The sequence below is a fragment of the Acipenser ruthenus genome, chromosome 27, assembly GCF_902713425.1.
Source record: "Acipenser ruthenus chromosome 27, fAciRut3.2 maternal haplotype, whole genome shotgun sequence".
In the NCBI taxonomy this organism is placed as follows: domain Eukaryota; kingdom Metazoa; phylum Chordata; class Actinopteri; order Acipenseriformes; family Acipenseridae; genus Acipenser; species Acipenser ruthenus.
Window position 1 is genome coordinate 15580552 of NC_081215.1, and position 22222 is coordinate 15602773.

At 37.3% G+C, this 22222-nt stretch overlaps 2 protein-coding genes across 7 annotated transcripts in view; one reads left to right on the top strand and one right to left on the bottom strand.

Annotated features, from left to right (window-relative positions):
* LOC117431924 (GTPase HRas) overlaps positions 1–15536 on the bottom strand; it is a 46868-nt gene extending 31332 nt beyond the window's left edge. Inside the window, exons 1-2 of one of the 4 annotated variants that reach the window (XM_034053198.3) lie at positions 15445–15530; positions 13062–13113 (exon numbers count right to left, since the gene is read on the bottom strand). The gene's annotated coding sequence lies outside the window, so the exon portion shown is untranslated. Of the gene's footprint in view, positions 1–13061; positions 13293–15444 lie in introns of those variants that run through there. The other 3 variants (XM_059002023.1, XM_059002025.1, XM_059002022.1) reach the window with 3 other exon arrangements.
* The window catches only part of LOC117432103 (leucine-rich repeat-containing protein 56-like), a 30791-nt gene continuing 22958 nt past the window's right edge, over positions 14390–22222 (top strand). For 2 of the 3 annotated variants that reach the window (XM_059002019.1, XM_059002021.1), the window contains exons 1-4: positions 14390–14544; positions 16844–17006; positions 20432–20519; positions 21754–21814. In XM_059002019.1, the coding sequence (XP_058858002.1) occupies positions 16863–17006; positions 20432–20519; positions 21754–21814 (293 nt within the window). In that variant the 5' untranslated portion in view covers positions 14390–14544; positions 16844–16862. The remainder of the gene's footprint in view (positions 14545–16843; positions 17007–20431; positions 20520–21753; positions 21815–22222) is intronic. The other variant, XM_059002020.1, reaches the window with a different exon arrangement.

The following is a 22222-nucleotide window of genomic DNA, read 5'->3' on the forward strand; positions in this document are numbered from 1 at the left end:
CAAATCGAAGATTATTTGATAGGGCTTTTGTTCTATGATGATGTAAAGTGCCCAGAGACATGCACATGTATAGGGGGCGCTATATACATTTTGATAGTTTGATTGATTGATTGATTTTTTCAGTTGTGTGTTTAATGTGAACATTGCATTGTTTGCGTGTGTGGAATCTGTAATGAGTACTAATTAGGAGACAGTCATTTTCTACACTTGATGGGTTCTTACTCTGCTGGTGAGATTTGTTTTTAATGTTTTAAGTTTGCTCTGGCCAGAATGTATGATGTTGATTTTAATTTTAAAGAGAAATAAAAGAAGGGATTTACTTTGTTGGGGGGAGGGGTAGAATAGCTTCGTGCCTCATCCTTGTCACTAGTTTTCAATTTGTTTGTAGAGCGGTTAGCACTAACCCAGGAGATCTGTTAAATTCAGCTCTGGGATTTGGAGAAGAAAGACACGGGACTGCTCAGTTTGCACACTGGACCTAATGTGACTGTACCTCTCTACTTGTGGAGTTTTTCTTGCCAGGACTATTTATGTAGTTGTATTGTAGTTTGGAATTTTCTTTTGTCACTTTTGCTACTTTCACTGCTATGATCAAGGCAGTAAAGCTGTGAAAGACTTCCTGAGCAGAATGCAAGCAAACTCAGAACTTCTTCAAACTAGCATAGTACCAGATGTCATGTATTAAAAATAATTGGTTTCTTTAAAAACTGCACTTTTAAGACCTATGAGGCTAATAAAAGTTCAAAAGGGTACAGTTTATAGATGTGTGTTTTTTAGCTACAATTATTTTAACTTGATAGGTGTGTGCAACGTCGATCTCTCAGAAATTACATGGGAGGTGCTGTTGGTTACTTTAACACCTCTGAATTGCTTCATGTGCTACAGTAAAGGGCTATTGTTTTGTGTGATCTTTAAAAATAATTATTTCTGTAAAGTAACACTGTCTAATATTATTGTTGTGTACAGTTTGCAAAAAGACCAGGAACATGCATATGCAAAAAGCTAGAATCTGAAAGGGCTATTTTAGCACTGCAAGTTTGTGCAGTGGTGTTGCTGTGTTTGTTTGTTTGTTTGTTTGTTTGTTATTGTGCTCAATCCAAGGCCGGGGCCTGCATGATTAGTTAGCTAAACCCAGCATAAGTTAATACTAATTTGATACCACTGTAAATTACACGGAGTACTTTTTGTGCAAACAATATTTCGGGTGAAGAAGATTTGAATTCCAGGGGAGATTTTCCACGTGAAGCAGTCATACATCTCTGGGCGAAACAAACTACTTGGAAAGGAGGTAATATACTAGAAAACAAAGGATGCCAAATAGCAGTTCAAGTGAAATGTTGTTTTGTTTATTCCTGAAATAAATAGTACATAAAGTTGAAACAACATTTATTTTTTTAACTTTTTTTTCATTCCTTGCCATTGCCGTTTCTTCACAATAAACAGTGACCATAGACATGTTTTCATAAAGCAATAACATGAGGTTTACTTGTGCCTTTTTGTAGCTGAACAAGCAAACGAAAACTGAAATTTAACTTTAAACACTTCAAATAAAACAAACATGGAAATGTCGTTGAAAAACGAAGGGGGAAATAACTCACAGTTTTGGTTGTCGTTTATTACATTCCACATAACAGAAAGTCACAACAAAAAATATATAATACCAGTACATACAATCTATATTAAAAAAAAAATCACTACACAACATTTACAGCAAGTTGGGCACTGTTTAAATTAAGTGAGGCATTTCAGAATAACGTGTTTGCCTTTTTTCTGTCCCATGAGATTCTGACTCGCTCTAAAGCAGCACAACGCTTTTTTGATCCAGATGGCTTTCCATAATCTGGTTTGTTTACTTTTTGCTGTCCAAAACCAAAATTTTTTTTTTTTTATATATATATATATATTAAATCTGACATATCACATGGAGCTTTTTTCATGTGCCATTTTTTATACTGTCGCGAAACTTCTGGTGAGACGGTAAATAAGTGCAAGGTATTTTTTTCATTTCTAGCGAATACGAATATCTGATTTTTGTAACCGAATACATGTCAAAAAATATTTGTTTGAATATTCGGTTATTTGTCCCAGCACTACAAATACATAACTGCAATATAAATACTATCTCATGAAAACAAAATAATACAATTTCTGTGTCTTTTGCAGAAAAAATTGGAATATGTTATGAATATTTAGTATACATAGATTTGGTTAGTGTGCTGTTTCGAGTGGTGTCTGCCGCACTGTCTGTACGTCTTCACTGTTGAAAGTGAAGTGCCTTCACACATGACACACAGACATACACGCACAACACTGACGACTTTAAGTAATTATAAAACAGTTTGAACACTTGCTTTCTACCTGCTAAATGAGCTGTTGAAATTCTGAACACAGGTCTATGTTACTGTAAACTCCCGGTTGTGATCTTCATATACATACAGCTCTTGCTAATTTATTTTTTAAACAAAAAGTGGGCTTCCATCTTTAAAAATGATGAATACAGTGCTCCCCTTTATAACGCTGTAGTCGGGAGCCATAGTTAAGAGACTGTGCTGTTTGTGTTCTGCCTTATAACGAGAATACTAGTGTTAGTGTAATGGCATTATGGGGCATATGGGAGCCATGACCGTATCACCTTATAACCTGTTCCACAATATAAAGGGCCACCTTATAAAGAGGGAGCACTGTACTTACATTTTATTTCTTGAATCTTTTATTTCACACAATACAGTGTCCCAAGTAGTCTGTTGAAAACAAATATGTACTTTCTCCAAAACTAAACATTGCTTAACAAAATACTTCAGACGACAGTTGGACATCTTATTTCCTGCAAACCGTAGATAAACGAGAAGTTTATCTGTTTTCTAGCCTTTTTTCTGTTCCCTTTTTCTGGACACTGTAGAGGTGCCTGCCTGTGTCCTTTGAACTCTCTGTTTAGTTTTTTTGTTTTTTGAAAGTGCTGTAGGCTACTCAGAAACAACCATTCACAATTTAAACATCTTGTTCTTCTTATTGAAAAAGGGCAGCAGTGTGGAGTAGTGGTTAGGGCTCTGGACTCTTGACCGGAGGGGCGTGGGTTCAATCCCCAGTGGGGGACACTGCTGCTGTACCCTCGAGCAAGGTACTTTACCTAGATTGCTCCAGTAAAAACCCAACTGTATAAATGGGTAATTGTATGTAAAAATAATGTGATATCTTGTAACAATTGCAAGTCGCCCTGGATAAGGGCGTCAGCAAAAAAAAAAAAAAAATAATAATAATAAAAAAACATATATAACGGTTTCATTTTGAACACGGTAATAAAAACAATTATTTGCCATGCTGATGTTTATATATTGGTATTAAAGGTTGAATTAAATATAGTCAGTCTAGAAAAAAGGGAAAGAGAGGACTTGATTGAAGTCTATAAACATTTAAATGGAATAGATAAAGTTAAACCAAGACACTATTTCAAAGTTAGCATAGCGAGCAGAACAACAGGGCATAAATGGAAGCAGAGTAAGGTAGGAAGCACATTTTTACACAGAGAGTTATAAATGCATGGAATAGCCTACAAGGTGAAGTAGCAGGATCCAAAACACTGGGAACATAAAAAGTCTAGATTCTGTGCTTTTAAATTTGATCCCCCAAGCAGGGGAGAATGGCGTGCTAACAAGGGATGAGCCTTGATAGACAGAATGGCCTTTTCTCATTCCCAGTCTTTTTTTTCATGTTCTTACCTATTTTATCTAAAAAAAAAATAAATAATTAAATCTAGCTGTGGCTTATCCCACAAGATAGTTCTGGTGCCTTTGCAGTACAGTAAAGGTCCTGAAAGTGGAAAAACAAACTTTATAGGGTGTGGCCAGAGGCAATTGACAATCAATCATTCAATTACCACCTGGCCACATTCCACACTTTTCCATTCAAAAAATTAAACACAATTTCCATCACCACACACGTGCACCCATGTGCAGAGCCTCTGCTCTGCATACACCCTCCCTCTACCCTGGCACAACACATGGTCTTGAACTAAACATTACAACATCTTGGTAGCACATCTGTGTGAGCAATTTATTAGCCGTGCAGATGCCCCAATAACAGCTCTGCACATTTCACTCATCAGAAAGATGAACGCCCCAAGCTAAAGTGCTTTCTTCAATTCAGAAACCAGAACATTACCAATCAATAATGCTGCTCTCAGCTGAGACAACCCCCAATGTGAGAAGCCATCTTAATTCCACTCTCAGCTGCAAGTATCACATGACTGACATAACAATTACCGTAGAGACTGGTTAATTCAGGTTACTGCGGTGCTTTGCTGTGACAAACGTGGCTTTTCGTGTTCAAATTTAGAACTATGAATGGGTGAACAAAAACAAAGCAAGGGCTTAATGGAAGGGCAAAGGGATCTCTGATTTACTGTACATATGAATTTATGAAAAGGAATGTAAATGATGTGACAGTGATGGAAAATCATAAAATAGTGAGAGAATCATAAAATAAGGACAAAAACTAAAATGTGTGTGAGCTGTATCATGGAGTAGTGGTTAGGGCTCTGGACTCTTGACCAGAGGGTCGTGGGTTCAATCCCTGGTAGGGGACACTGCTGCTGTACCCTTGAGCAAGGTACTTTACCTAGATTGCTCCAGTAAAAACCCAATTGTATAAATGGGTAATTGTATGTAAAAAAATAATGTGATATCTTGTAACAATTGTAAGTCGCCCTGGATAAGGGCGTCTGCTAAGAAATAAATAATAAATAATAATAATTGTTATGGCCAGGGTCCATTTTTACTGGACAACAAGGTAATGGAACTTAACTGAGAAAATCTAAATCTAGACGGATCTTGAAGGATCTCACTGAATCAGCAACAAAATGGCAAGCTATTCCATAACCCAACCCGCCATTCTGGGTGAAAGAGTGTTGCTGACCCTCCATTTCATGCCAAAATGTGTCCTGGTCTCTGTGTTGATATTGAAATAGGTACTGGGGTTTCATTTGTAACTGTTTGAAGGTTAGAAGTCTAGCCTTATTTTAGGAAATCTTTATAAACGATCTTCAAAAAACAATCCTTAAAAAAACATTCTTTAAAACTTAATGTTTTCTGAATAGGGTTCATTATCACAATAATTTTACTGTGTTGAGAGAGATATTGTCCATAACTATTAAACACTCAATAATTCTAAATAAAACATAAAAATAAAAAAAAACTACAATTTAATGGCAAACATTTTAACTAGATGTGTTTTTGACATTTAACTTTGAAAATATGTCAGTCAGCAAAAGCATTGATTGGTACTCAAATGCGAGCCAATGCGTGAACCTACTGGAAATTTGAGTTCTTTTAAATATGTTGAATACATTGTTTCTCAACATTTTTCTGATGAAATATCTGTATTTTTTAAAATAGGTTCAGGAACAGCAATTGTCTAAAACATTAAACATTCTTAATTGTTTATCCTACACGGACACCCAGAAGCAAGTGCAGCATGGGATAGAGTGCAGAAGACATTCAACAATTGTTTTTGTTCACGAATGGTATGAAACAATACCATTCAAAATCAAATACATTTTAACAATGTGTCCATCATTCATATAGTTATTAATTGTGAGATCTTTGAATAGGCGGTAATATATATTAAAAAAAGATTAATTGGAACACATAACTCACTTTCAATCAAATACATTTTCTATTGCAAAGACTGTTGAACCAGTTGGAGTGCTGATTTTTATTAAAAGGGCAAAACAAGAATAAGCCAGCTGAGAAGATGAGAGGCAGGTGTTTTTCTGTGAAAGAGCAGCTGTCAAAAGTAAATCTTTTCAGGTGATTGTCCCTGCTTTGTAAACTGTGTACTGTAGCTACAAGTCTGAATTTACTGTGAGTGAGTCTGCTGCTATTGGTAGCTTTCCTCTGTGTGCTAAAAGTATTATTTTTTTTTTTTTGGTTTTCTGAAATGTGATTTTCAATTGAAAGGGGACCAAGTGGTCTTAAATGTGAGCTAGTTTTGATATCTGCCGACATTCGGCTACATTGGGACAGTTTCCATGGAAAAAAAAAGTCTCACCTTTTTCTCACGTGTTGTTACAACTGTTTAAATAACGTACCTTTAATTTTTCTTTTCATTGTTAACATCCTGACAACTTTTTACACTTAAAACTTTAAAGTCTGTTTCAAGTTATTTTCAAAATTCCCACTCTAGTGCAGATAGTGTAAGAATTATTGCGCACATTGTCAAACAGGTAACACAGCAATAACAATCCATGATGTGATACAGAACAGAAAAGCCAGAGCACTTTCTTTTTTTTTTTTAAACCGCTCTTCCTGCAGTGATTTAGAGGATAGATCTCAAACCCCAGTGCACAACAGCGGCCATCTTGAAAAGAGCATTGAAACAGATTTTAAAGTTATAGGTGTAAGAAGTTGTCAGGATGTTAACAAGGAAAACAGAAATTACAGGTGTGTTATTTAAACAGTTGTAGCAACACGTGGGGACTTGTAACACTATTTTTCTGAACCCTGTTACTGACTCTTTAACATTAGAATGAACAAGGTGGTCATTTTGACCGTTTTTGGAATTAAAATTTAAATTAAAATTTAAATTTAAATTGCGGTGCGTGCGTTTAAGATACAGAGCTTGGCTTTCCTGACTTTTCCTAAATATATGTACTAATTACCCTGACAAAGAAAGGATCACATAGCTGCAAAAATTTGCGAGATAAAATACTGCCATACCTATTCTAACCAGGAGCGGTCAAATTGACCGATACATATAAAACATATTATTATTTTTATCAGTCGGGACTTGCAGCCATGTATTAAAGTTTGATTATATCAGTCTGCATTCCTCAAGTAAGCAGTTTGTTGACATTTCTATTGTTTCAATGAGCTTCCGGATAGCCCATCAATCAGCCTTGACAGCTCACTGCGCCCGGCTGTCTGTCTGCACTCTATTATTATTATTATTATTATTTATTTCATATATCACATTATTTTTTACATACAATTACCCATTTATACATTAGGGTTTTTACTGGAGCAATCTAGATAAAGTACCTTGCTCAAGGGTACAGCAGCAGTGTCCCCCACCTGGGACTGAACCCACGACCCTCCAGTCAAGAGTCCAGAGCCCTAACCACTACTCCATACTGCTGCCCACTCTAGTTACTCTAAGTCACTCGTTTTTCTAAGAAATTAATTGTTAAACCAATACAATATTGCAAATGGCTAGCCGAGACGCAGGACAGCAAAGCAGTGTTTGGATTTACTGCACATTTTACCAAACATCGATTCTGTGGCAGCAAAGACAGACAATAACAATCTGGTTCTGAAGCAGAATGGTGGTCAATGCACTTGGAGGAATTAGAAGCTTTCATTGTACTAGTATATGCCCATGGAACACTTGGTGCCAGAAGCCTGGGTTACTGTTGATGGCTGTGTCAAATGCCCAAAGACAGTCTGTGGTAAGTGCACTGCATATTTCAAAAAGCGCAGGTTCTGTGTGATTTGTGCCAGCACTTTAGACTTTGTAAACGATTGTAAATGAAGCCCATTCTGTTCAAATGTTTATTTATTCATGTCATTTCGATTATAGTATGCGTGTATAAATGCATAGCTTTGGTTGCGTATATGCGCTTTGTTATCTAGGCAATATAAACCCATTTATTTAAAAAAAAAAAATATTATACTTATTTATATCGCTTCAATTGTACAGTTGTGTATGTATATGATATACCTGTATATACACACACACATATATATATATTATATATATATATATATATATATATATATATATATATATATATATATATATATATATATATATATATTATATGACATTCCTGAATAAAACTATGTTTGTCCTTTCATTATAATATTTATGTTGTATTTAATAAGCCGGTCAAATTGACCAGTCATGGTTGTTCTAGGTATGCCTATAAACGCGGTCGTTCTAGTGTTAAGCCCCGTCATGTGCCAACCCCAAGCAAAGGCTCCGTGCAGCTGTATATCATGTTCTCCCTCACCTGGAGACTGGTATTGAAATACCATTACATACTAATTTCATTTATACAGCGTCTTTCATGTACAAGCATCCCAGGGTGCTTTACATAAATATAACAAATCCGAAAAGATCTCTAAACTGCTCGCTATTAAATGACCACAACAATGAAAAATAAGTTTTCTGCTTAAATTTAAAAATATTGATTGACTCACCATTCCAAATAGAACCCAGAAGTGAATTCCAAAGTGAAAGAGATTGAGAATGAAATGCTATACAATGCTTCACTGAACGCTAAGGTAGTGATCTTCAAACCTGAGAAATGTGACAGGAAGACTTGGCATGTGTAAGTATTTTGGCTGCAGCATTTTGAACTAGCTGCAACTGGGAGGCCAGCAAACAAGGAATTACAATAAATCAACCCTCGAGGTAACAAAAAGCTTGAATCAATGTCTCAGTTTGGGACGACAGAGGTTTCAACCTAGCTATTTAGCAAAAATAAATATAATAATATAATAATATTCTTTAATTTATATAGCACCTAAATGTAGAGCATCTCATAGCGCTTTACAATATAAAACACAGTAAAAATAAATACACAGCAAAATGAATTGTAAAAACACAGCAGGTACACAGACAATACATATTTTTAGTATAAAACAAAGCGATACATAATTCCAAATTACATAAAAACCTAACTCTGGTGGAATGTCAAAAGGTAAAAATGTGTTTTTAGTCGTTTCTTAAAAATATCTATGGTTTTAGAGTCCTTGATTGCCTGCGGGAGACTTGAACATTTGTTGCGACTGCCTGATCAGTCTGATTTTTTTTGCGTGGTTAATTACCATGAAACAGGGCCCTTGTGGGAGGACTGGACCTGGTAAATCCCTGGAGCTGCCACCTCTTGTTGCAGGTAAGCAATGCAGTAGAGGGTAGCACTACCAGTAAGCCAGCATGGAGAACATGGTTCTTGTTACTTGTAGGCCAAGTACTTTGAAAAAGATCTAGCTAAAATCTGGTTAAATTCCAACAGGAAAATAAATCTATCCTTAGTCATTAACTTAGTGTTCCAGAACCCCCAGCAGTGTTCACAAGAAACACATTACTTTACCTTTGCTACATCCTGTGTTGTCTGTATTGCGCTATTATATTTTTATGCAGAATTCTGATTGTTTTGATATTTTTATACGCCACTCATTTCAAAGCAGAGCTGCAGCGTTGTTCAGGGAGGGAACATGATCTGGACACACTGCAATGTTTAGAAGAAAAAATTCCCTGGCTGATAATGTGTGAATAAAAAAATACATCGCTGCAATGCGGATAACACAGGATACAACAAAGACAAAGTAATGCCTTTTCTGTAGCATTTTATGTGTCTCTTTACATCCTCATAAAGCGCACTCTGTGAGCTCCTGCTATTACCTGTAACAGCACAAGAATATATGTGTGACCTGAATGGAGACTGGGCGCAAACCGGAGCTCACGCACATAACAAGGGAGTGTCTTCATCACTGTGCAAGAGCCAGGTTCATCTGAATTTGTGGTTGCTTTTAACTTCATCTCACTGACAGGGGTCAGAACACGTAATGGCAGTGCTTCACACAAAACTGACCATTTCACTCTTCCCTCTCTAACCTTTCAACTGCAAGATCCGAGTCTGGCCCTAACATAGCAGGCCAGTACACAGGCTGTACTGAAGCTCAATGCAGCAATTATCCTGAACTATAAAAAACACTCAGTGGTAGTACAGTGGCAGCCAAAACAGCTATAAAAATGGCTAAATATGGTGCGGCACTCTCCGCGATAAAACTATGTTTTGGTTAACCTGTCCTGCATGATCAGCACACTACAGGGTGGTATCTGACAAGAAACTGGTTTGTCACAGATTACTACTGAAATACAATCAGTGCGTTTACATGGCCAGTAATATTCCACTAGTATTCGGAATACTGAATGATCCCAATATATATTCCGCCATGTAAACAGCATATTCCGACTATGATTGGTTGCTTTCATGGATGCAAAGTATTGATTGGCTGGTTTTGGTGGATAAAATAATTAATTTGGACCAATTGTGTCTTTGTTTAAAAATACAGCAAGTTAAAACGAAAAAGTCAGTACTTGGGCAGATTGATTTTAAATTTGATTCACGCTGATGCGCTGACATTCCAGCGGGCATCTACTGTGTATTAATGCATGCTATAGCTGGAAGCTGATTGGCTGGTAATACTGAATCATTTTCTAATGATTTATATTTGAGCTGCTGTAGCTTTAAGAGAGTGATGTTATGTGCCGCAGTGCTTGCAGGGATGGTAGAGGAGTTATAGGGAGAAGGTTGTGGTACAAGAAACTTAGTAAGTTACTTTGGCAGCTTCATACCCCATGAATATCAATTCATATTCCTGTTTGTATGATTGGAAAAGGCATAATATCGGGGTTCCCGAGTGGCACATCCAGTAAAGGCGCGCTGCGTGGAGTGCAGGATGCGCTATATAGCCTGGACGTCGCCGGTTTGACTCCAGGCTATTCCACAGCCAACAGTGGATGGGAGCTCCCAGGGGGTGGCGCACAATTGGCCGAGCATCGCCCGGGGGGGGAGGGTTAGGTCAGCCGGGGTGTCCTCGGTTCACCGTGCACCAGCGACCCCTGTAGTCTGGCCGGGCACCTGCGGGATTGCCTGTAAGCTGCCCGAGAGCTGCGTTGTCCTCCGACGCTGTAGCTCTTGGGTGGCTGCATGGTGAGTCCACAGTGTGAAAAAAAGTGGTTGGCTGATGGCACACGCTTCAGAGGACAGTGTGTGTTCGTCTTCACCCTCCCTAGTCAGCGCAGGGGTGGTAGCAGTGAGCTGAGCCTAAAAAATGATTGGACATTCCAAATTGGGAGAAAATAATAAAAATAAGGCAACGACTAAATTTATTTTTAAAAAAAAAGGAAAAGGCATAATCAAGTTACTGTATATCCGGGAGACGCAAGAACAAACGTTGCCTGTCTGGAAGTGATTTTCTTTCACCGATCAGACTGCTACAATAGCATTATGTTAATACTTTGTTTTACTTGCAATTGTCTTTCAATAGGATTTCATATTACTGGCAAACAGGTGTGAATAATTGATTAATAGATAGGATGATTAATCGATTGATAGAAAATGTCAAGATTACAATATAAACATGCGGGTTGGCTACGCGATTTCACACTGCTTTTCATAAAGCAGGGTTGACCTGGGTGACAGATGCAAGCACACAATGGGTGTATCAATGCCCTGGAAGCAGCTTGTTACAGACACTTCCATCCAAGATTCTCTGGATTGAACTGTCGGACCAAATGCTGATTCAATTTTTCTACATCCCTGCTGCAATCTGGCTCATGCTGTGTCTCAATCAATAAAAATATGGCTAAACAGAAATGTTACTTGCGGAAGCGAAACCTTCACGTAGGTGTGACTGTTTGTTATTGCTCATGAACTGCTGTCGTGCATTTTGTCTCGCTCAACCCGGGTCAAAGTGTGTTAACCTAAATCCTGCGGTGGGTCGCTGGGACCAGGGTCCAAACCTGGGTAGGAGTGCCATTGTAAAAGGGGCTTTAGTTGTATGCCTTAAGTTTAGACAAAGAAGAAGGGGGTGGTTTTATTACAAACCAAAAACAATATGTCTGGTGAAAGATGTAGGATTCCTTACACGCTTGGAACGTGCAGTTCCAAAATCTTGAAAAGTATAGTGTGGTGACATCAAATTTTAGAAAATGAACGTTCCATTCTCTGTGTGCCAGAAGTCGTTGTAAACATTAGCAATGTTAGGCCACAGTGAGTGTAGTAATTGTATTTTAATGGTAAGAATGTAGTCATTCTAAATTTCTAATGTTAAACAATAAAATACAATTTACCATTCTTGAATCACCTGTACCATTAACCTCTCTAGGCACATTTTCATTACCAGTGGTGTACTGCTGTGTTACTGAAATCACACTTCATAATACTACTGGACTGAAATAAGCAAAAGGTCTGTCCAGCTCATAGTCATATATTGAGGCAATACAAAGTCTGATGATCGGATTACTGCTGTCTAAAATCAGCTATATTTTATATTTAACAAGTGGTAAAACTGTCAACAAAAATAGTTCATGAGGTTTCTTCTCAATCATGACAGCCAAGCTCTTGTACAATACTGTCGCTTCGTATAGAAAAAATACGATAAAGAGCTAGTATTTTTCTAAAAGCTCAATCAATTTACAAAATACATACATTCTTTATTGAATATGGATTAATTGCATATTAACATTTTATCATTAAGAGAAAAAACGTAGAAGCAGTTTGGAAAGATTGAACAACATTTTGTATTTAATATCAGCGTTGTTTTTATTTACATTGGAAATAATAATATTGACCGTTTATAAAAAAAAAATGTGCTTTGCAACATTAAAAGTAAGAGTTTATTTTTAACAAATGAAATGTACAGGAATTCTACTTCCGCAGTGTTCCCAATTGAAAGGTTTCGGTTTTGTTCTGCCGGGGCGTCACCCTAGCCCGCTGGATCTGTGCTGTGTGTCGTGTGAGCAACAACCAGGAGGAAAATACAAACTGTCAGCAAAGAAACGCTTCAGTGCATAACAAAACAACAACAAAAAGACAATGTTTCTTGCAAATATAACAAGCAATGGCTACAACTTAAAATGGTTAATTAATGAAATGTCTACGTAATTTGAATCAAATTAAGCTTTTCGCTTCTGTGCGACTGCAATCCAACACGGTTATGTGGGATAAAGTTTCAATTTGGACTTCTTAAAATACGCTGGTTATATCATAGCGAATTCCTTAGACAAAACGATTCATACTATACCACATCGCCCATAGGCTACTGTGTATTTCATTGCGAACAACTTGGAAATAAGGCGAAGAGGCATATCGTATTGTTTTTTTTATCTCCAGTGCAAAATTAACTGCCATTGCAACACTACATTCATTCATTCATTCGTACATTCATTTCAACTTCATCGCTACACGTGAAGTGTTTCTATTTTAACAATAGCGTAGATACTGAGGTCGTCTTGACTGTAAATCAGAAAAAGCACGGGCAGTATGTACTTACCACTCCGCAGTCTTGAGCAGTAAAAAAGAGGCAGTCCACTGGAAGCTGGAATCTAATGGAATAATCCAGCGGCTGAATGAATATTTTATTAATCTTTGATATTTTGCTGTTTTTTTTTCACATATCACTTTTCTTGCACTTTTCCCAGAAATGTTCCAGTGACTGATCATTCATTAACCCGTTGCTTACAATGCTGTGTAAATACTGCAGCCCACGCCCAGGCTGCACTTCATCCCCGCCCCATGAACGCATCACTCGAGCCGCTAAGACCAGCGCTCCTTTGAGTTTTGATTGGCCAGGGCTTTTCCAAATAAAACGCGGGTACAAAGTATTAATGTCAATTTTTGCTACTTCGTCTAAATTTGCTACCGGTAGCAAAATAGGACATGTATAACGCTACTTCAATGGAAAAAATGTGCAGTCAGCATATAGTTTAAAAAATGTACCTAGCTCTACAGTATACTTTACCTTTTGTTAACACCAGCTGTCTGTATTTATCATAAAACGAATTATTACATGTGGAGTAAAATGTAACTTTACAAAACACCTATTTTCTCATCCAAAAAAACACGTAGCAATGATGAGCGTCCTGGGTTTTAAAAGTAAGATTAAGAAGAACAACACCAAAAAAAGAGAGGGATGTTCTTAAGCCTAGCCTTCCATGTTAAACATGTACTGATATGTGAGTAAGATATCACCCTCTACAGATGTAAATGTATGTCATGAGCTATCGGTATGATCAAATTAGACCATGTCCTATATGTGTGTACATAGTAGCAGAATAAATAATAAATGGCAATGTATCGTTTCATTAAAAATGACAATTAATCCCCAAGCCTTCGATAGGAGATCCAACGAGGTGACACTGTCATGAATTAAGTACATCAGCATCAGCTATATACCACTTACTACCTGTGCCTGTTCATGTCAAGGTTCATTGCAATCGTTGGACGGGTAGGGTTTGGGTTTTTGTGAGGGAAACTGTCGGTAAAGATCCCTCAAGTGCACACTTGGAGAACGCTCGTTTAGATTCATGGCTCCGACTATTTGAAACTCTCTCCCAGCTTTGGTGCGTGATGCTCCCACCGTCGCTCGCTTTAAATCAGCTCTCAAGACCCACATGTTCTCTCTTGCTTTCCATGCTCTTTAAGCCTGATATCTGCTGTGTTTCATGTATTATGCATTTTCACTGTATTGTATTAGACTTTTTTTTTTTTTACCGTATGTCATGTATTATGCACGTCTTTGTATTTAAAGTATCACAGATTTTAGTTTTACTGCGCTGTGTGATGGTGGTCCACTATGAAAAGCGCTATTGAGTGAGTCTCACCGTATAAACTACAATTCCCATAATTCCTTTCGCATTCCGCTGTGTCTCCAGGAAGCTCATCTCCCGTTGCTAACCAAACTGTGTGCCGAGTTACGTTTGGGACTTCATTGGATGAATAAAATGTATAAGGAAGGAATCATTTCTTTTCTGAAGGTAAGCAAACTTAAATTATATTTGCATTGAGTGTATTTTCTTAAAATATTAACAGCAAAAAAACAAAAGCTTGTGTTACTGTAGTTTAGTATAATTGTATTAGGAAGTTTAGTATAAATGTTAAGAAGTCGCATAATAGTGAACAAATGTTATGTTGTTTAATATTAAGCGAATGCATATTTTTATGATTGATCGTAATACTTTGATGAGTTTAACACAAATACACAAATACTTTACAGCAACTTACCGGTACCCTTTGTTTACCATGGTAAATACATTTCTACAGTATTTTTTTCAGTTCTAGTTTTAGCATGCTTGCCTGGGCTTTTGCTATGCTTATTTACTACGCGATGCTATATACTATTATTATAATAATGTTTAAAATTAATTTTAACTAACGTGTGTACACTATTGTTTATGACATGTTGGTCACTTGGCAACTTTATATTAATACAACAGCGGCACTCATTGCTCGTGCAAATATAAGGCTACCACATTTCTGGGAGGTGATGTGGTGGGTGAGAATGTGTAAAACTGGAATCTCTTTCTATCGAAATATAATTTTCCGCAAAAATGTGTTGAACCGGGTGTGGTATTATTTGTGCTACGCCGTGTACTGTACGGGCATGAGCAAATTATTTTAGCTCAGAAAACAAGGAAATGACCATTGAACGCGGTACGATGTACTGAGTTTGGCCCTTAAAGATCTTTTTAACATAATATTTTTCATAGTTCAGCTAATGTATATGACTAACTGCTGAGCAACACATTGGTTATCGAACATTGTAAACATGTACAATTTTGTGGTCTATTTACAGTTTGGCTTGTTCGTAGTGATTTGTGCAGTAGTCAATCACAGCAACAGCATACCATTTGCTGGTGTTAAACGAGTATACGTACCACATTCTGACAATGTACCACATTTCTACACCGGGTGAATCGAGAAGGGTGTTGCTGCAGAACAAAAAGCTCCCACAGGGTAGTGCTGCGTGCGCAACTCGAGTTGTAATGGACCGATGTCATCATTATATGCTACAGCCCGATCACATGATAAGGGTGATACATTTATTTATTAAAACTAAGTTTATTTCATAACATTAATCTAACCCTAAACCTAAGGTTTGTGGGGTATTGGCCGTAACTTTAAATACACACAACAACCACCTAACCCTAAACCTAAGGTTCATGGGGTATTATGGTCACGTGGTAGTTGTGTTGAGGGTCAATGAAGAACTACGTAAATTACGAGTTACGCACGCAGCACTACCCTGTTGGAGCTACATTGTGGGAGCTTTTCTGTGGGAGACTTCGTTCTGCAGCGATAATATACTCATGGGCGAGTCGGTAGACAGCCAGGTTGTCCGAAATAACAAGGTGTCTGTTTAAAAAACAATGAATAAATAATAATAATTAAAAGTCGCATACATACTTTTTAGTGCTTTAATGTGTTCTTTGTGCACATTACATTATGCAAAAATCTAAATCTGCACAGTATACAGTAGTGAAATCAAATGAATACCCAGCGCACTCTCATTTTACTTTAGCCCACTAAGTACACAATAACACAAAATAGGTAATGGTGCCGCATTGACACGTTATTATACACAGTACCTTACATATACTGCACACACTTTACAGTATTAAATATTGTTTTTAATTAACATAGAACACTTTACAGTGTAGGCTTGGCTGCAGGTAAAACACATAGTCTACCTTCTACTTTTGCTTTCTGTTGGTTTGAGTCAGACTTTCTTTGCAAAAGCAATAAAGACTTCAGATTCAGAATTTGAATTATTGTTGTCTACATCTTGCGTTTTGAACCACTGAAGTCCATCAGTATATCTAAAAGCTTCTCGCCCTTTTCCAACCCATCGATCGCATTTAGTTTAAACACTTTATATTGAACAGAATGAAACAACAAACAAGTGAGTACACTTGTGCTCTTAAAGAAGCATCCAACAATTGAATTTGGCCACCAGTCTTTTTTTGGCCTAAGCCATTGGCTCGTAAGGCAAAAAGTTAGTCTAGAGACCTGTCTAGGCTGCTGGTTGTCAAACCCCCCCCCCCCCCAAAAAAACAGCATTTTCTGAATAAATGAATAGTTATTGTTAAGTTAAACTGTGTTTTTCTTTCTGTGGCCAATAATTAGCTTTATATATGAATCCAAAGCAAAATTCCACATCCTACACTTTGGCCTTGACGTTTTTAGTGGCCTTGCCAAGACGGATTTATGCACAGGTTTCCTTCAATGATATATATCACTGATCACTAACACAACCATCATTTATATCCCAAATAGCAGGTGCTGTAGCAGTGCAATGGAATCTCCTCAGGACCCATTCATGAGGCCAGACACAGCCAGAGTCTGGGTAACAGAATTCAGTGGATCAGCTGTAATGAACCCAAGTCCGGATGAAGACAATGAGCTGCTAGTGGATGAGTATCTATCTCCTGAGAAGCTGGTAAACACAAAACTGTTCTAGTCTCTAAAAAATCTCTTTAAAACCATTTTGCCTCATCAGTCCTAAACAGTGTATTGTAGGTGTTAAGTGGATGTTTGGTTTTTCATTTGTAGCGTAGGTACTGAGTATCTCCACTTAAATGCACCCAAGCATGACAACATCTACAGCCTATTTAAAGATAAACTTATAAGTTACTTAAAGGATGCATTGAATACAAGATACCCTGGTTAAGCCACTGCATTTTTAGAGCATTTTACAGTACTGGGTGTCACGTAAACAACCAACCTGTCTTTAAGTTAACGCATTTGTTTATGTCAGTACATTTAGCTTTGCTTGATAAAACATATCCTTCTGGTACAAAGAAGATCTTGGAACAGTCTTAGATAAGAATTACAAGCGAGGGGCACCTGTCTGGGTTGAGATGTTATGCTAATAATAGACTTTAGATGAGGGGCCCCACCGGGATTATTACATTAGGGCAGTATTCTTGCAGAAACTTTATTTAGGCTAACACAGATTTCTGCAATAACATTTCTGCATGTTTTAACAATTTCTAAAGCAGGACAGAGTTTTACAACACTATAATATTATTGCCCTGAACAGTTACTTTTAACAATGGTCGTCTAATCACAGTGTCCAGTTTGCACCAGGATATCGGACTGCTTCCAACAGGATTGAAAGTCTATGTCCGGTTCTGCTGTCTGGGTCTGTAAATGCCACCACAGGGTCTGGAGTCCAGCGCTGAGCATCGCAAGTGTGGGGGACAGCTTTAAACTTGAGCCATGCTAACAGGGCTCCCATCTTTGCATTCCAATTTTCCCAGATGAGCCACTTAACTAGGTGATCTACTTCACACCCCATACATTCAATTCTCTTCACATTGTCTGGTTCAACATTCAAATGAGAGAATGATAATCCTTGTACATCATTGCGTTCAAACAGCATTTTGCAATGCTTCACCATGTGAGTGCAGACAGGGCATGTTTTTGGCTCTGCTTGTGGCAGCCTAGTTCCACACTTCTGATATTCATACTTTAAGCTGGGTATGTGCCTGCCATTTCAGAGAGAGTCTCTCACAGGGAGCAATGATTCTGGACTGATAACTATTATGTTCATGCATTTCAATTTGAGCACAGAGGGCTATTTTATTAGGTATTCCTTCCATCCAAAATATCTGAGTTGGCCAGAATTCACTATTTTGCATATCAATGGGTTCCCAAGCCTCATTATGTTTCCATCATCAGTGGGGAACCCCCCAAAGGAATGAAGTTGGTTCTATCAAAGGACCATATAATTCTGCATCATAAGCCTTCCAGTCAAAAGGAGCTACCTTGTACAAGAGAGAAGGGGTTTTAGTGTTAATGCCATCTGGATTGCATTAACCTCCTATATTTGTGGGTAATTGCAGGTACACCTTGATGAATTATTCACCCATGCATATACTGTACATACCTGTAACATATACTGTACATACATGGCAATAAGAATACATTAACAAACAGGAGTTTAAACCACTCTATCTTTAAATATGATATGCACTAGATCCCACTTTTTGAGAAGCATTGTTGTCCTTTTGCTTTGGGAAAAAAAGACAGATTTGTTCTCTTTCATTTGATTCAAGCAGCCTATAAATCAGCTGGCACAGGGGCCTCTATGGCATGCCACAAGCCACTTCTGTAAGATTGCTTTCAGGCGAATAAGGCCAGCTGAGTACATTGAGTGGTATCTGGCCATTAAGCTGCTGGGAGAACTGATTTATTGGCACTTTGCTTTGGTCTGATTTAGATTATGTTGAGACAAAAGGCTCAGTGAATGGCAGACAGTAAAATATATTTCAGTGAAGGGAAGCAAATGAAAATAGAAACTTCAGCTGAGTTGCCAATGTTGGGCCCAAAGGAAGCACTGCATTGGCGAGCCTGTGTAGTTAATGAGGAAAATCATTTATGCACCTTACCACCCGTCTAGGGTAGACTTCCCAAGCTGGGCCTTTGCCTGCGGGGTTCATTAGCTGGACCTTCAGTTACAGCAATGAGGCATTATTTGAATTGGGCATTTCAAATTGAAAAATGGGGGTATATTAATAAACAATCATGGAATATTTCTCTATCATGAAGAAAGTATTTTTTTTTTAATTTATGGAGCACAGCTGGTTTATTCACTAGCTTTGTATGCCTTTCACCTCTGAATGTCTGGTTTTTAGTTCACATCACAAAACTACCTCAAAATTTGCCACAATTGCTTGAAAGAGAGCGAAGATTACAGAGTGACTGTGCTATTGTTAACATAAACAAAAAAAAATCACCAGTGCACAAACATACAAAGAGCCCTCATAATCGCTTAATAATCACTTAATAATTACGAAATAGCTAAAAGGTTCAAATATCTAAAATAGAGTTTACCGGATTACAGCCAAATGCAATCCAAAACATCTATAAGAGTTTGGAAGCAGACTGGTGCTAAATCTAGGCAGTTATCATATTCACCATGTGGAATGTGACAGACAGACAGACAGACAGGATCAGAACATTTTTGGAATGAGGAACCCAAAAAGGATGCAGTCTGTGTTTTATTTTTTATAATACTTGGAATCTTCACCATATAAAGCAGAACAACAAATCAACCGTTTGCAAAAAAAAAGGAAAAAAGAAAAGCTATAATTTTCACTGACACTGATGTCATAATGTTGTTTTTCCTTTTGCATGGGCCAGGCTGCAATTTACTATACATGCTATAAATGAACAAACAACCAAACAAATTACTTTTTTGCCTAATCTGGTAACATATGACCACATGTTTTTGGCACATTTATGTTGTACTCTTAGCACCCAATACTATCTTCTTTTGCTGTTCTGCAGACATACTGTACAGTAATAAGCTAGGTGTTTGAGATAATGTAGTTGCATGATTTATGTTTCCAAACATCCTAATTTCAAACACACCTAACCTATGATGGATTAACCTATGATACGATGGAATTAACATACTATAAATAATTTTGTGGTAGTTATGTTTACTTTGACAATTTAGATGTTTTGATGCTGGTGTTGCCCTTGTAAAGTTTACCACAGTAAATTTGCACAGTAATTCCTCAGTTTTCCCATGGATATAGTATGCATTTACCCTAGTTTACCATGGTTTGTCATGTTCTTTTTTTTAAATGCTTTACCGTACCTCTTGGGCTTTGCAATGCTTATGTATGCTTTAACTATGCTCTATTGCACTTTGCTATGCTTTTACTGTAATAAGCTTTCATAAGGATGCTATGAAGCTTTGAGTTTGCTCACGAAACAAGCATTACAAACCACCCAAACACAATTCCTGTTTTACATGAAAAACTCTCACACTGTCATGACATATGTGTGAGATAAGTTATGTGAAGTGTTAGATGTGAAGATCTTACATCAATGTACATTAATCATCCCCAGCAAGCTCTGGCGGGCGTTGATGATCTGCGACTAGTCAAGGTTCTGGAGATGTGTGTGGATACGCGGGAAAACAGCCTAGGAAATATCGGTGAGAACACAGCTCTGGAAGTGCCAGCTTCATAAACCCTGTCAAATTAGATTAGCATAGCTGAATATTTTAACATCATTTCAGTACTACTGCATATTTAAAGTATATATGAAATACAGCAACTCATTGCATTTTTTTATGTTTCTAAATGTTTTGTGGCTGCATCTAATTATGTTGAGAGTGGCTTATTGTGCAGTCTTTGTTTTGTCAGGCCAGTAAGTCTAAATATCACACAAGTGTACCAATGTATTTTATATTTGAATGCAGAATGGCAGGGGTTGAGATATTATTTTTTTATTTTACTGCAGTGGAGTGTCAATCAATCTTTATTTTATATAGCGCCTTTCATAGTGGACCACCATCACAAAGCGCTTTACAAGATAGTGAGGAACAATGCATAATACAGTGAAATACTGTATGTATTCATATGTCCCAATAGTGTATATTGCATTCAGCTTTACATGGGCATTTTGCTTACATGTGTCGGCCAAAAATGAAATATTTACTATGGGAGTTGTTTCACCTTTAATTGAACTACCATAGGACATATTTGCCAAAATGAACAGGACTATTAACACATTCATATTTTTTCCTTTGTAGGCTGATTTTAAGGCAATTTTTCCTACTTCCACCCATTTTTAATGTAAGTGCCATCTTCAATATGCTGTTTAGCATTATGAGATATGAAAAATAATAAAAGATGGCATTCTTTAAGGATGAAAAATTGGATGCAAAGTCAATTAGCAAAATTGCACAAGTGGACCTAGATAGGATTCGATTCACGTGGAAAAACTAAGAATGTGACAATAGTCAAGTCTGCAAAAATGCCCTATTGCAGTACCATTGAAGGAGAAACAACTTCTACAGTAAAACAAATAATTTCCCATTTTATAGACCCTTGTCATTGGCTTGTCTTGTAGCAGGAACAAAATGTGACAACATTCTACAGCACTATATAAATGCCATGTTTTAGAGTTTTATGCAGTGAAGTCACAATTCACAACTGCTGCAGGATGCAATAAATGAAAGCATTGTTTGTCCTACTTAAATATGTAGGCACTATTTGTATGCACATATGAAATATTTAGTGTCAGTCTCAGCAGTAGCTCATTGTATATGGTAGTGATCAAGATTTAAAAGCATGTAAAGAATGTATGGATAAATGCCATGTTGAACCTGTGATGTCTGTTGAGTGTCTTCTTTATGCTAAAACAAAGTGCCTATTATCCTACAGGTACCTATTTACCCAATCTGATGCAACTGAAGATGAACAACAGTTTGATTGTCTCTGTGAGGTAAGATACCAACTTCAGATATTGCAAAACTGATTTTTTATTTTTATCAATAGTACTACAAATCCCTGAAACTGTAAACCTTCTATTAAATCTCTTACACTTACATGTTCTAATATATCTGGAGAGCTATGAATTCGGTTGTCATGGAACTTGGTATTAACAAAGGGTTGGAATCAGTATGACTCATTCATCTCAGGAGTACCCATGCACAAACAAGAGCAGATTATACATATTGTATTTACTTACTCTCCTGAGCTTTACACTAATCGGAGTACAGTTACACTGCACTGATGAGCCCCTGTAACAGGGTGATGAACCTGCTACTCTACGTAACCCTCTCTAGACTGTATTGGGATCAACATCCCCTAAACTGCCCTACTGCTGTTCAATCCCGCCTTAACTCGAAAG